Source organism: Euphorbia lathyris, chromosome 1 (assembly GCF_963576675.1).
Source record: "Euphorbia lathyris chromosome 1, ddEupLath1.1, whole genome shotgun sequence".
Classification (NCBI taxonomy): Eukaryota; Viridiplantae; Streptophyta; class Magnoliopsida; order Malpighiales; family Euphorbiaceae; genus Euphorbia; species Euphorbia lathyris.
In genome coordinates, this window is record NC_088910.1 from 48,933,716 (window position 1) to 48,947,792 (window position 14,077).

The window sequence follows — 14,077 nt, forward strand, 5'->3', positions numbered from 1 at the left end:
TGAGAGAGAAAGCGGTTGTTTAGTGAGAAAAGGCTCCGAATATAGTGATTGACAAATCGAAAATGGCAATTCAATGAGAAATGTGTTTGTTGACAACTTTTTTATAAAAAAAAAAAACTTTAATTCTTTAGGTTTTTTTATTTTAAGACTAGCATCTGTGATTTTGATTTAGGGCATGTTTGGTTCATCTGTTAGCTCACAGCTGTTACTTTTAATTGTTGCAGTTAGCTAGTACCTGTTTGCTGTTAGCTAATTGATAATTAGTGTTTGGTAAATTTACAAAGAGTTGTTGCTGTTAATATATTAAAAGACGAAAATATCCATTATTTAATAATATAAAATAACAATATAAATAACTTGTGTACAAATATTGATAAAAATAATCTAAATAATAGATAATAAAAGTTTAATAATTATATAAATGTCTATCTTATTATTTTTCAAATGCTAACATAAATAAATAAATAAATAAATAAATATAATGTCCCAAACACTATTTTTAAATATGATGAAACCATGGTATATTTTATCAAAGCATATTACTGGAAATTTGATGAAATCATGGCATAGTTTGTCTTGTCTCATGTTATATTTTATCAAATGGTAATGTATAATTTGTCGGGATGAAAAAAAAATAAAGAAAGATTATATACGTCTGGTTATTAGTAATAGGTGACCATTGATATTTTTTAAAGAATACCCAAAGTAAATAGGAATAAAAATTGAGCTAATTTTGTCAAAAGCTTGGAGCTTTTCATGAACCATTCATGTTTGCACCGAAACTGCTAAGTGCTACGGTTTTATAATCATAACCAAACAATGTACTATTAGCGGTTTGGTATAAAACCGCTAAATGCCCATGCGATACGGTAAAACTTCCTCTTAAGTATCTTGTTTGTTTTTGACCCAATAGCTGTAAAATTATGTTCAATATTCAATTGTTAAACGCATCTTATAATTATCTGAAAGATAGCCATTGATGATGAGGAATGTGAATAAATCTGATCTGATGAAATATACATAAATAATTCAATCTTGTTGTGGAGGAGGAGGAGGACAAGTTTCAATTTTACGAGACACCAAAACCCCCAAAGTAAATGCCAAAGCTGCTGTTACCAAAATATGGCTATTCTTTTTTACCATAAATATTGCTCTTTGCAACATGGAACTTTTCTCCCTTTTAGAACCTTCTTCTTCTTCTTCTTCATTACTTAATTTCTCCATCATCTCCTCCTTATTTATTATCTTCTCTTGTATATTTCCTCTTATTATTTTCTCATCTTCTTTCTTGTTTTCCGGAGATTCTAATATTTTCTTCTCTGAAACTTCATCCTGTGCTTGCTTTGGGACATTTACATAAAGAATCTCACCTTCAAATTTACCAGTAACTTTTTCTAAATCTGAATTTGATGGAGCTTTATATGTCTTCTCGAAATATAAATAATTGTTGTCATTCACTAGCCTTTTTCCGCTTATTGTTATTTCACCTGATTTTTCAACTTGAAGCTTCACTTCCTCCTTTTTAAATTCTACGAATTTAAAACATTATTTCATCACTACATGCTTTTATTAATATTTGCGTTTTGTAATCTTGTTTTTTTTTTTCATTTTAAATGTGTACATGTCCAATGATTGAAAAATAAAAATAAAAATAAAAATGATTAATGAAAAGATATATTAATAAAACTGAAACTATATAAAAGCATATCAGAGTTTTTACTTTTTCAAGCATAAGCATCTCAAAGTTGGTTACCTATAATAAATTGAATCTTTCATCCTTTATTTTTATTATTATTGTTATTATGGCGAAAAAAAAAATGTGATTGTCCTATTTGCAAATAGGTGTGTAATTTAAAAGTTTCCAAATAGAAGTATATAATATGTTTTCGTATAAAACAAAGTATTTAAAATTACATTATTAAGTTCTGATGATAATTAAGAGTATTTTTTTTAAATTATATTTACATGTTGACAAAATACAGACCCCTAATCAAATTGCAACCGTATAGAATGAACTTAAATTCTAATTTAGTTATCAACTGTCAAATTAATAAAAAAAAAACTATAAAATTGCCACCATATCATTTATGATTTCGATTTAGGGAGCTTTGTTTTATCAAATGTAAGTATTTTTTTAAGATAAAAATGCTTTCAGTTGTAATTAGAACTTAACAATATAAATGGAAATTCTTTATTTTGTAAATAAAACATATCACGAATCTCTGTTTGTAAAAATATTTAAACCCCTTGTCTTTTCAATTTATTTTTTAATTAACTCCTAAATTTTCAAATTTTTAAAGATTAAGTCTATGGTTTTTAATTTTCACACATCGAACTCTTCACTAACTGCTCGTTCGTGTTATAAAAAATCTTAATTGCAAGAAAGATTATTAAATAGTATCTGATCCAAACAAATAATTTTTTTTTTGTTTTTTACTCGTGCATGCATAAAAGCACAACACAAATAAATATTTATATTAATAATTTGTTTGGTTGAATTTTACCTGCTATTAGAGGTTGGTTATTAGTTTATTGATAATTAGTGTTTGATAAAATTGTAACGAATTATTATTGTTGGTAGTAAGATATTTTTTTTTTATCAAAAAAAGTTTAGGTAAGGGTAGATCTACCCACTCTCAGGTAGTAAGATATTTTTTTTTTTTTGTTCGTAAGTGTATCCACCGCCGACAGCAGTGGCTATTCACTTTCGCAGACGGTTTAATATAGACATAATTTAATATCAACAAATAAATTTTAAAAGAAAAAAAAACACAATACAAAATTTAATAAATATAATCTAAATAATAATAAAAATTAAAAAACTAATAATTTATTTAAACTGAATAAAACATTCTTCTTTCGATAATAGCATTATAAATAAATAACGTTAAAGAAAAAAGCATGTTTATATATATATAAACAAATAAGCATGAAAAAAATAGTAAAAAATTCCAAAAAGTTACTTTTTCCATACAAAAATTCTATAAGGGGGCGTTTGGTTTGGAGTCTTTAGGAATGGGAATGGGAATGGGAATGGAATGGTTTCATTCCCTTTGTTCTTGTTTGTTTACAAAAAAAAACTCATTCCCTTTACCCACTTTAGGTTAAGCCATTACCCCACTTTAGGTTAAGCCATTACCCCATGCCCTCTAGGGGATTGGATTCCCTTTACCCCATTCCCTTTCCTAAACATATCCAAACACATAGGGGAATTAATGGTTATTCATTTCCTTTCCTTTAGTTTCCCTTTCTTGATTTCTTTTTCCTTGCCCCTTGTGAACCAAACGCCCCCTAACTATTTTTATATAAATCTAACCAAATACTATGGTCTTGTTTAGTAAAAAGTTTTTTTGAGACAAAATCAGAGGTTTGAGCTATTCAAACCTCTAATAGTGGTGTTTGGTGGAGAGAAGTTTGAAAGAGCTTACTGGGTTCAAAAGGCGAATTTTAAAAAAAGCTCATTTTAAGAAATTTTTCAATCAGCTTATTGTTTCATCTCTTTTTAACGATATTTTTACCCCTATTTACTACACTCTAACCCCAAATAAAGATTTTATCATGTCTTTATTTGTCATTTTACACAATCAGCTAAGTTTGACGAAACAAGTATACACAATCCGCTAATCAGTTAATATAATTAGCTAATAGCTATTTACCAAACATGGTCTATATTTTAATGTTTAGAATAAAAAGCTAAAAAGAGAATAGAATAGGAAAGAAATAAAAGTGAAAATAGATAATACCAGGAAGATCAACAAGGAGAAAATGGTTAAGTGAATCCTCAGTCCAAGCTGCATAAGGTACAAACTCCTTAACAGAGCCTGTACTGCTTTCTGCAACTCTCCTTCTTCCTCCAACATAAGCCATTTTTTATGTCCCTTTCTATTTTCAACCTTAATTTTCCACTTATGAGAATATAATGAATTAATATTCCTTCTGGACTCGTATTTATTTTGAATTTTCATTTCTTATGCTTATAAACAAGGAAACTGACTATTAATTCTTTGCTTTTTTTGTGTCCTACTATATAAATAACTCTCTTTCGGTGGGTCAAATCTCCAATATAAGTTTCCTACGTCTACTTGAAGAATCTAAATTAAATAATGTTATTATATATTATTCGGAAAGGTATAAATCATGTTTTTTTCTTATCCATAACAATAATTAATTAAAATAGTTAAATGAATAGTAAATAAATTTATCTCATATCAAAATCAAAACTAACAATATATTTATAGGAATTGTATCAAAAAATATATACTATATTATAGGAAATGTGACATACTATTTTTGGAAATAGTGACTGGAAAATCTTTTTGTGTGTATCACTAAATACCCCATGTTATAAATATCCATTACAAAAACAGAAAAGATGGAGAGGATATAGTGGCTCTCCTCTATTCCCTCTCTGCTTTCCATTTTCAATTTAATTTTTGTAAGAACCTTAAATTTCTTTTTTCACTCAAAAATAATTGTAATAAAACACCTATTAAGCACTTTCTTGTTGTTCAACAAAACAAAAAATGTATGTCAAAGACCAATTGTTATTAGTTATACTTTACTTTTTGGCTTGAAATTGTTGTGTTTGTCAAATTTAAATAAAGGAAACAAGAAAGAGAGCGAAATTTCGTTTAGCAATGGAAATTGGGAAGGGCATAACCGCGTTGCTTTTGTGTGCATTATTTGGCATCAACATTCTAAGCTTGGACGCCAAAATTGTCGATTTTGACGAGTACTGGCAGAAACGAGCCAAAGCGTCTGTGCAAGCTGCTGAACAAGCCTACGAACCAGATCCTGAGGCACTCACTGACCGCTTCAACAAGCAAGTTCAGCAGTAAGTACAAACAACATATCTCACCGTCTGCGTATTTGTTGTTCTTTTAGGAAAAAGTATAAACATGATTGGCTCCTAAGCTTTATATTTCATCTTTTAATTTGATACATTGAGTTTTCAACTCAATCACTTATAACGGAAATTAATGTGAATTTAGGTCGTTAGGGGGTTCCAATAGCACAAGGAGGAAGCTAGGGAAAAACAAAGGGCCATGCAAAGCCACAAACCCAATAGACCGATGCTGGAGATGCGACAAAAACTGGGCCAGAGACCGGAAGAAGCTAGCCGATTGCGTGATGGGGTTCGGGCGTATGACAACAGGCGGTAAAGCAGGAGCGTATTATGTGGTGACAGACCCATCGGACAATGACTTGGTGAACCCCAAACCCGGAACACTGCGTTATGCAGTAATCCAAGACAGACCACTTTGGATTATATTTGCCCGGAGCATGCTGATTAAGTTGAATGCAGAGCTAATGATAAACTCAGATAAAACCATAGATGCACGTGGTGCTAATGTACATGTTTGTTTTGGTGCTCAGATTACAATTCAGTTTGTTAGAAATGTAATTATCCATGGCCTCCACATTCATGATATTAAAAAAGCTAGTGGTGGCCTTATAAGAGACTCCGAGAAACACTTCGGGTTTCGATCGGAAAGCGATGGTGACGGCGTATCCATTTATGGATCTAATAATGTTTGGCTTGATCATCTCTCCATGTCTAATTGCTACGATGGCATTATTGATGCTATAGAGGGATCTACTGCTATCACTATCTCAAATTGTCATTTCACTAAACAAAATGATGTAAGATTGATTACTCTTGCATTTCTCATCTCTTTGTGTTGTTTGTTTTTAGATCAGGCGTGTATAGAAGAAAATTATAAGAATGCATGCAGGTGATGCTGTTCGGAGCAAGTGGGACGTCAACGAAAGATTCAATAATGCAAATAACATTGGCCTTTAATCATTTTGGAAAAGGATTAATACAAAGAATGCCAAGGGTTCGATTCGGGTTTACTCATGTGGTAAATAACGACTATACATACTGGGAGATGTATGCTATTGGAGGAAGCAACGGTCCTACTATCCTTAGCCAGGGCAACCGCTATCTTGCACCGCCTAATATACGATGCAAAGAGGTGACAAAGAGGACGGCCTTTGAATCTGAAAGTGAGTGGAAATTGTGGAGATGGGTATCAGAGGGAGATCTGTTGTTGAATGGAGCCTTCTTTGTAGAATCTGGGATTCAGAAGATTAAGAAAGCAAAGCAGGATATGATTCGTGCAAAGCCAGGGACATATGCTGGCAGGCTTACACGCTTTTCCGGTGCTCTTAATTGCGTAACACACAAACCTTGTTAGCCATTCATTAATTCATAACCACTTTTTGCAACTAGAGAATCCGTTCAATTGTACAAGCTGAGTCTTTAACTAAATGCTAAACTTATTCATATGAGATCATTTCAGATTACTTGGTTTTCCTATTCATAGTATTTATGTGCATAAATAAACTAATTAAATGCCATGGTTATGCAACAGAAATGTTAGCAAGCATCCAGGGTCATAAATAAAGGTGTAAAGAAGCATGCCTTGAAACACAATTATATTACATCAACAACAGTAACGTATTTTTTTCCACTATCAATCAAACATTCTGCAAACAAATTGACCTATTTAAGGAAAGAATTTTAATTGGCTTACCACTTGTGCTAGACTACATTCTTCTGCTTATTAAGCTTCACCCTATCACAAAAAATGTTAGACCAGAGATCAGAACCTCGAGGAGATTGCTATTGAACAATTAAAGGATTTATGGAGAAAGATGGGGTAAGGCAGGTGACCTCAAATAAATGTTATAACTTATCTCAGGAAAGATTTGAATGAATCAGAAAATCTCCCCTTTGAATTTATCCTCTTTAATCTAATCATTTGAAAACAAACCACCACATAAATGTAAAGAAAAAAAAGGAGCACATGAATCAATATGAATACAATCTTCTAAAGATACTGCAAATTAAAAATACTAACCTTGTCATTTGATTATCCCCAATTTTTCAAGTTTTTGTCTAGAGGGTACCTCAAGTTTAAGCAACTTGGTGAACTGCGCAAAAATACATATATTAAAAAAATAAAAATTGACCACTTTGTTTACATCGTGACCTCCATTCATCGTTACACAATCATTTGCATTATGCATTGATGTAAAATTAAGGACAAAGACCTGTGATGTTTTCAGTTCTAGTTCATCCCATTCTGATGATGGATTGCTTCCTTCTACAATCCCCGTCCCAGCATATATCAATGCACCAAGGCCCTAGAATACAAATGGTAAGCACCACTATAAGGTAGGACCATAATCTGAAGAACTGAATTTCCAATAGAGTTGTACCATCTCTTATTCTGACAAGAAATTCATATATACTCAAAATTGCTGTCAATGCGGAAGCTATTACCTTTTCTACTAATGCTGATCTGATGCCAACAGCAAACTCACTCTCTCCTCCTCCAAACCAACCAACAGGCCCAGCATACATACCTCTATCAAATACTTCTGAAAAACATATAGTACGTCACATGAGAACCAACTAAGCCTAAAACTATGAGAATTATATTAGGCAATCCACCTGCATAGGTGGAGTTAAAGTTGCCTAGCCAACCAAACAGGTGGGGAGACCTTTTACTTGCCTATAAAAATTAAAGAGTTTTATTACAAAAGAACGGAAGCCTAATGAATTGTAATTGCTATGTAGGTTCAAGATACTCATAAAGGCAGTTCCAATGAAATGTAACAGCACGCATATATATAAATACCAGTTTCTGCAATTAAAAGTCGTGCCTCTTCTGTTGGGAATCCACAAACTGCTGGAGTTGGGTGAAGAGAAGACAAGATTTCAAACTGGAAAAGAAATTCAATCATGGTAAAACATTGTTAAAGAAACAGGACAGCACATAACACGTACATAGGCTTAACTAAACTGCACATTCTTGAAAATCAGGTTCAGAACCCTTAACATCAACCTCATAACATACAACTGCTACATACATTTTCATCGTTTTTTTGCTAAAAGGGAATTTCTTTGAAGTAGACATGTACGTGTTATTTTACCTCATCATCTTCGCTTCTTAGTTTCCCTGCCAACTGGGCATACAAATGTTGAACTCTTGGGAATTTTCGTATTGCTTTGTTTGGTTCAATCATTATTCTGTTACATACTACCTGCAAAGTAAGATAAGGATAAAATAAGGTAATAATTGCTGCACTGTTCTATCTTTTTCTTTTCATGTTGGAAAAGAGCTAATTCAAGTGTTGCTAGAAAGAAATTTAGCTAGGAAGAGAGTCCTTGATAAGCATGATGAATTAGAATTAACTCATCATGATCATTAAGGGTCCAAGAAACTGAACTTGCCTCTAATTTTCTTTTTATGCTGTCTCGTACAATTGTGAACTCGAGATGGTCCTTTGGACTGCAAATGACAAGGAATGATGATATGCAGATGAGCTATTAGTAGGCCTCAAAAGCATTTGAAATCATTTATAGTAAAATACATATATCATTGGTTAAGTGCAAAGTACCAAAATAAACCTGGAAAGTAAATCGAGTTCCATTTGAAGATCTAGAACCTTCGATCTACCTCTGGCACGGGTTCCCGCCAATGCCTCACTACTAACTCCTAGACATTTTCTGTGATATAGTTGCTCTGGCTATTCATATAGTTCATACAAGTCAAAACTAGTACAGAGCCACTTGATCTCTATTGGTCATGAAAATTCATATTAATTTGTCAAAAAAAATTCAGAAAACTAAAAAAAAGTGAAGTTTTAAATCGTAAAACTAGTTTACTGTGACAGAAATTTGCAGTCTAGACATTAAAACATTCAAATCAATGTCATCACACTTGCCGTGTTCCCAATAAATGCTGGAGCATTTGGTGGCTGAAGACAAAATTGATAAGCATTTTCTCCTTCATTCTGTAAGGAAAACTTATACTTATCATTCATATATCAGGCATAAAAAATGGGATTCACTGAACAATAAATAAAATAAAATACCTGTAAACAAGCCAACCATGCTATAGGATCAATGTCAGTAGCAGTCACAACTTTGCTGCTACGTGCAAGTACTACCTAATTAAATTTTCAAAAATTAATAAAGAAACTGCAAACTGAGTTCATAAATACATATGAGAACCAAATTGAATTCAGTGCAACACCTTAATGAGAGGTGAGCTGCTTCCGCTGATTATCTGCAAAGCTCTCTTCACAGCAAGATCCCAGTAAGCCTTACTGGGACTGTGATCATTGCTTAAAATGAAGGTTGTTGTAACTTCTTGGCTTAATTTGACAATGGAAGAAGAAATCTGTATGGTTTATTAGATATGCATTAAAAACAAAAACAAAAATGTTAAGAGAACCCTAAGATTATATTAGATAACCTGACTCATGGTATGCAGAAGTGAATGAATGGCATGTTCCCAAGTCCATGAGAGAGAATCGTCCCAAGCAATAGTTGCAGCAAGCATTGAACTTCCTTCAAGCTCATCAAACTCAACCTGTCATTAATAGCATCTAGCACAAGGTCTTTAGCTAGAAACAAGAATGAAGTTCTATTCCTTCCATAAAAGTACTACAAACGAAGGAAGGAAAGCAATAATCTAACCTGGGGAACAAAGAAGTAAAATGAACCAAAAGGCTCCCATTCTGATGATACATTAGCCCTTGCATCAAATCGAATTGCACCATAAGCACGAATCAGAGGACATTTGGCGGAAAGGAATCTTCACAATTTCATACACAGAATTATCTCACACAGATCATGAATTCAGCAAGACATTTGAAAAATTGATAGATGTTTTTGGTACCTCTTGATAGATTTCCAGTCATCGTAGGAGAAGGGACTAGTATGAGTAAAGAGGACAGCAGAGCCCACACCGGCCACACTAACCAAATTATGGGAATTATTGCCATTGGTGAAATCAGCGAAAAGATCATTTCCACCATTTTTGGGGGTTCTACCAGAGAAGAAGCAGCGTGGAAGAAGCTGGTGTTGAGCATGAAGCCAATAAATTGCTCGAATTTGTTGTTGGATTGGCACCTTTCAATCAAAATCCAAAAAACCATTATAATGGAATGGGGAGTGTTCTATTTGCTATACCTCATCAATAGTTTGTACCAAATACAATTTATATAGGGAAAATTACAAAACTATGTCAAATGGGAAGCCTATTTACATATTTAACCCATTTCTCCAAATCACAATGTATTTCTCTTCCTCCTCTCTTCATCTCTTGATTCTCCAATTTCCTAATCCTAGAAAACGAAGTCATGGTTCTTCATCTTCCATTTCCTGCTCGTTTCTTGGTTTCTTTCTTCTTGTGACCATCGAAGAAATGGTGATTCTACGTTATTTTCATCGTTTTTCCCAGTTTATCATATTGGTTTCGTCGAAAAATGTAAGTATATACTGTTTTTTTTTTTGTTTTTTCCATAAATCCACTCAGCATATGCGGTTTTCGCGAGGTTTGTGGGGAAAAATTTATCGATTTCACTTCGCGAAACGATGATTACGCGAAGTTTGCGAGGTAATTCGATAAATTTCTCTCGCAGACTCCGCGAAATCATCGTTTCGCAAAGTCAGAGCGTCACATTTCTCCTCGTAGACTCCGCGAAATCATCGTTTCGCGAAGTCAGAGCGTCACATTCCTCCTCGCAGACGTCGCGAAATCATTGTTTCGCTAAGTAAAATCATCATCTTCCTTGCACATTTATGTTCGCATACTTAGCGAATCATCGTTTCGCGAAGCCAAATTTTCTTTTTTTCTGACTAACACGATTAAATTTTTCTGAATGTGGTTAAATACATAATATTCATTCCTGGAAGCCGGCGTGTTAGGGTGCCATGAGAGACATCCATTCCAAAAGGCATGGACTTCCAACCATCGGTTGTGAATAGGAGTCTACACCGTGGGACACAGTGGTTAATAAGAGCCTATGTATCGTAAGACATCCATCCATCGGTGGTGAATAAAAGCCTATGTATAATGAAGTAATTTGTTAGGAGTTTATTGTGGCAATCTTGTTCTGTACCGTGAGACACATCCATCCATCGATATTGAATAGGAGCCTATGTATAATGAAGTGATTCGTTAGGAGTTTATTGTGGCAATCTTGTTGTAAGTTTTGACAATGTTACGATTTTAATGTTAGAATCCGTTGTTGTTTGGCATTTTTTGTTATATACCACTTCGCGAATTAGTTTCAAAACACATAGGCTTCGCATATGCTAATTAAATCTATCAACTAAACCAAATATTAGTTTCGCAGGCTTCGCATATGCTAATTAAATTCATCAAGTAAACCCAAACATTAGCTTCGCATGCTTCACATAAGATCGAATCTGCGAAGTCAGACGGGAGGGAGACAGACGCGTGTAAATATTAAGAGTATCATGGGAAAGTCACACAAAATCAGTCTAGATATATAGTAGATTGAGTAAATAGGTTAAATATGTAAATGGGCCTCCCATTTAATCTATTTTTATAATTTACCCATTTATATATGATACACATTCACTAATAAAATAAAGGGTAAAGTAAATAAAAAAAATGTGGAATTTATCAAACGCATAGCTGTGGAATTTATTTTTTCATTCAATGACTGAAATTTTCGTTTTACTAAGACATTGTTTGATAAACCACTTAATTACTTAAATTAAAATGTTAAACACTTATTTAATTTAAGTATGTTTGATAACAGTTGTTTCTCCACCACTTAAACTAGTTAATTAAGTTAAAAACCACTTATTTTGATAAGTAAAAATATTTAACTTAACATTTTAAGTTAAACATTATCAACTAATATTTTTATATAAATTAAAATCATTCAATATTTATAGCACTTATAATATTCAGCATTTAAAATTCAATACTTATTTTTTCAGCACTTAATTTTCAGTTTTATCAAACAGTATCTAAAACAATAATCTTTTAGTTTGAACTGTCAGTCAATGTCCATTTTAATTTGAGATTTTTGTTCAATATAAAAGTCAAATAACTCTCATATTAATTTGTTCAAATTTTCTATTAAATAGGATTAATGTATCTTATTTAAAAACATTATAAATAAATTATTATTAAATCTTCAGTTTTCTAAAAGTGTTATGGTCTATATCTTTACATTATAATAGTAATAGGCCAATAGCCAATTAAAGTTTTCTCAAATAAATAAATTAGTTAATTTAGTTAGCAGTAGTAGAGCAGCGATCAATACTAAAATAAAAATAAAAAAAATACTTAAAGAGCTCTTAGTCTATTATTCAAACCAGATTTATAATTAAATCATAAATCACTTGATCGGACCAAATGATTTTAGTTGATCGGATCGAATGGAATAATAAATAAATAATATTTATATATATTAAATATATAATTATTTTTAAATTATTTTTATAAATTATATATATGCAAAGATTTGGTGCGATGAAAATTACAAACTAAAATTTAATCACTCATGAATGAGCTATATACTGACTTTCTGGCTTAGAATCCATTAATGAGCATGACATTTGGGGTTGATTGGAACTTAATAATTTAAGGTCAAGTATAACATTACTGTATCAACTACTGAAAATTTGATTTGGTTAATTTCATTTGCATTCAAGTTTGGTTTTAGCCATATTTTTTAATAGAATCGAATGCCTATAAAAAAAAATTAGAAATTTTTATTAAATTATTGACTGTCTTTTCAGGATTGAACTAGATTGTACCGGTAATTTTTATTAAATAGTACAATTTAGGAGATTTGTTAATATCCAAATAAAAACGCAACTGTATTAAATTAAAGTGGAAGAACTAAAAAATTTATATTTATTTTTATGTTTATAATATAAATATTTATTAGTATATGCACTATATTTTGTATGTTTTATTATAAACAACCATTATATATATGAAAAAATTATTATATTCACTAGATAATTAGATTATGCATTATGGTCAACATAAATAATATAATGTTTTTATCTTTTTATTAATTTATATATATATATATATATATATATATATATATATATATATATATATATATATATATATTAATGAATTTTACATTGGTTAACTTCAAAAAAAATTCTCTCTCATGTAATGGTTGGGCAATAAGTATTGGAATGTTAAAAAATACATAAATCAGACAAAAAAAAATTAATGCTTTGACCAAAAAACTAAACTACAAATTCTTGAAAAACCAAAACGACTTATATTTGGGAAAAAAAATCACTTTCTAAAACGACTTATATTATGAAACAGAAGGAGTATTAAATTGTGTTGGGATATTTATATCCGAATAACTCTCTTTATTGTAATAAAATATTCGAATTTCCGAATTGGAAAATTATTTTTTAATTCAATTCCAGAAATTAAATGTATAAAAGCCCAGGATTTCAATACAATTCCGAAAACATAGCAGGATAAGGAGAGTAGGAGAGATATGTTTGATACATTGAAACGAACCCATATCACTCACTTCTAGTTTTCATATCTAAAAAAATAAGAAGACAGCAGGATAAGGAGAGACATGTTTGATAGGGCAGCCAACCACGTGGCAAAAACCCATTTCTCTAGATAAGAAAAAAAATAGAGAGTAGCAATCCTAAGCAGGAAGATGGTAAAGGTAGGTACCTGAAGACGTATAACACCAGAAGAGAAGAGTGGTGGATTAGCTTTCAAATGATCAAGTGCCAAATTGAGAGTTTCCATGGCCGATGCTGGGGTTGCTACTTTTTTAAATGTTCGAGTTTCAATGGTTCCAATCGGAATTCTCGGCTCAACTTCCCATCCATTCATGGACATTGACATGGATACTGAACATGACTCATATCTCTGTTCCACCATTGCATTGCATATGATACGAATTTAGTAAAAAAGATTGAATATTTCAGTAAAGAAAAAGATGACTCACATGCTGATGGTGATGGTTGAGAAGATGAAGTGATTGCCTGGTTTGGCCAGAGAATTCTACGTCCATGAAACGTGCTAGGCAATGCCTGGCCGCCATGTCAAACAAGTTTCTATTTTAGCAGCCCATTATATGGTGGTAACGATTATATTTATAGGCACACTTCCACTTTTGGACTCTTATGCTCACTGCTGCTCTTTTTATTCCTAAAATATTTTTTGCTTATTTTCTTCTCCATATTCAGTAACATTACACAAAATATAAAAAGATTTTATTTACTTCGATTTCC

The 14,077-nt window shown here is 31.8% G+C and overlaps 3 protein-coding genes across 6 annotated transcripts; 1 reads left to right on the forward strand and 2 right to left on the reverse strand.

Moving 5' to 3' along the window:
* Positions 1 to 958: 958 nt before the first annotated feature.
* Positions 959 to 3,879, reverse strand: LOC136200871 (22.0 kDa heat shock protein-like). Its single transcript, XM_065991393.1, has 2 exons — positions 3,744 to 3,879; positions 959 to 1,529 (listed from the first exon to the last, which is right to left on the reverse strand). The coding sequence occupies exons 1-2, from the start codon at positions 3,865 to 3,867 to the stop codon at positions 1,030 to 1,032; spliced, it is 624 nt and encodes a 207-aa protein (XP_065847465.1). The 5' UTR covers positions 3,868 to 3,879; the 3' UTR covers positions 959 to 1,029.
* Positions 3,880 to 4,623: 744 nt separating this feature from the next.
* LOC136231901 (pectate lyase-like) lies at positions 4,624 to 6,206 on the forward strand. The gene is made up of 3 exons (XM_066020925.1): positions 4,624 to 4,834; positions 4,992 to 5,643; positions 5,736 to 6,206. The coding sequence occupies exons 1-3, from the start codon at positions 4,638 to 4,640 to the stop codon at positions 6,198 to 6,200; spliced, it is 1,314 nt and encodes a 437-aa protein (XP_065876997.1). The 5' UTR covers positions 4,624 to 4,637; the 3' UTR covers positions 6,201 to 6,206.
* A 196-nt stretch (positions 6,207 to 6,402) lies between these two features.
* LOC136231893 (isochorismate synthase 2, chloroplastic-like) lies at positions 6,403 to 14,021 on the reverse strand. 4 transcript variants are annotated; one of them, XR_010690174.1, is made up of 17 exons: positions 13,792 to 14,005; positions 13,512 to 13,712; positions 9,699 to 9,931; positions 9,497 to 9,554; positions 9,273 to 9,389; positions 9,051 to 9,197; positions 8,890 to 8,964; positions 8,740 to 8,808; positions 8,423 to 8,541; positions 8,246 to 8,303; positions 7,945 to 8,055; positions 7,650 to 7,734; positions 7,292 to 7,389; positions 7,060 to 7,152; positions 6,867 to 6,939; positions 6,680 to 6,759; positions 6,403 to 6,581 (listed from the first exon to the last, which is right to left on the reverse strand). XR_010690174.1 is itself a non-coding variant. In XM_066020904.1 (16 exons), exons 1-15 carry the CDS (start codon positions 13,885 to 13,887, stop codon positions 6,871 to 6,873), a joined length of 1,689 nt encoding a protein of 562 aa, XP_065876976.1. In that variant the 5' UTR covers positions 13,888 to 14,001; the 3' UTR covers positions 6,588 to 6,759; positions 6,867 to 6,870. The 4 variants fall into 4 exon arrangements, 1 of the variants encoding a protein (XP_065876976.1); XR_010690170.1 differs by having other exon boundaries at positions 6,405 to 6,581; positions 9,497 to 9,614; positions 13,792 to 14,000; XM_066020904.1 differs by lacking the exon at positions 6,403 to 6,581 and having other exon boundaries at positions 6,588 to 6,759; positions 9,497 to 9,614; positions 13,792 to 14,001.
* Positions 14,022 to 14,077: the final 56 nt, after the last annotated feature.

What these genes read in the sequence shown, in the direction of transcription:
- LOC136200871 (XM_065991393.1), bottom strand. Translation starts at nt 3,867, where the DNA reads ATGGCTTATGTTGGAGGAAGAAGGAGAGTTGCAGAAAGCAGTACAGGC. An exon ending in TCTCCTTGTTGATCTTCCTG is followed by an intron (nt 1,530 to 3,743) that starts GTATTATCTATT and finishes TTAAATTCGTAG; the next exon opens with AATTTAAAAAGGAGGAAGTG.
- LOC136231901 (XM_066020925.1), top strand. Translation starts at nt 4,638, where the DNA reads ATGGAAATTGGGAAGGGCATAACCGCGTTGCTTTTGTGTGCATTATTT. An exon ending in TTCAACAAGCAAGTTCAGCA is followed by an intron (nt 4,835 to 4,991) that starts GTAAGTACAAAC and finishes ATGTGAATTTAG; the next exon opens with GTCGTTAGGGGGTTCCAATA. An exon ending in ATTTCACTAAACAAAATGAT is followed by an intron (nt 5,644 to 5,735) that starts GTAAGATTGATT and finishes GAATGCATGCAG; the next exon opens with GTGATGCTGTTCGGAGCAAG.
- LOC136231893 (XM_066020904.1), bottom strand. Translation starts at nt 13,887, where the DNA reads ATGGCGGCCAGGCATTGCCTAGCACGTTTCATGGACGTAGAATTCTCT. An exon ending in CTGGTGTTATACGTCTTCAG is followed by an intron (nt 9,932 to 13,511) that starts GTACCTACCTTT and finishes TTTGATTGAAAG; the next exon opens with GTGCCAATCCAACAACAAAT. An exon ending in CATGGTTGGCTTGTTTACAG is followed by an intron (nt 8,809 to 8,889) that starts GTATTTTATTTT and finishes TTTTCCTTACAG; the next exon opens with AATGAAGGAGAAAATGCTTA.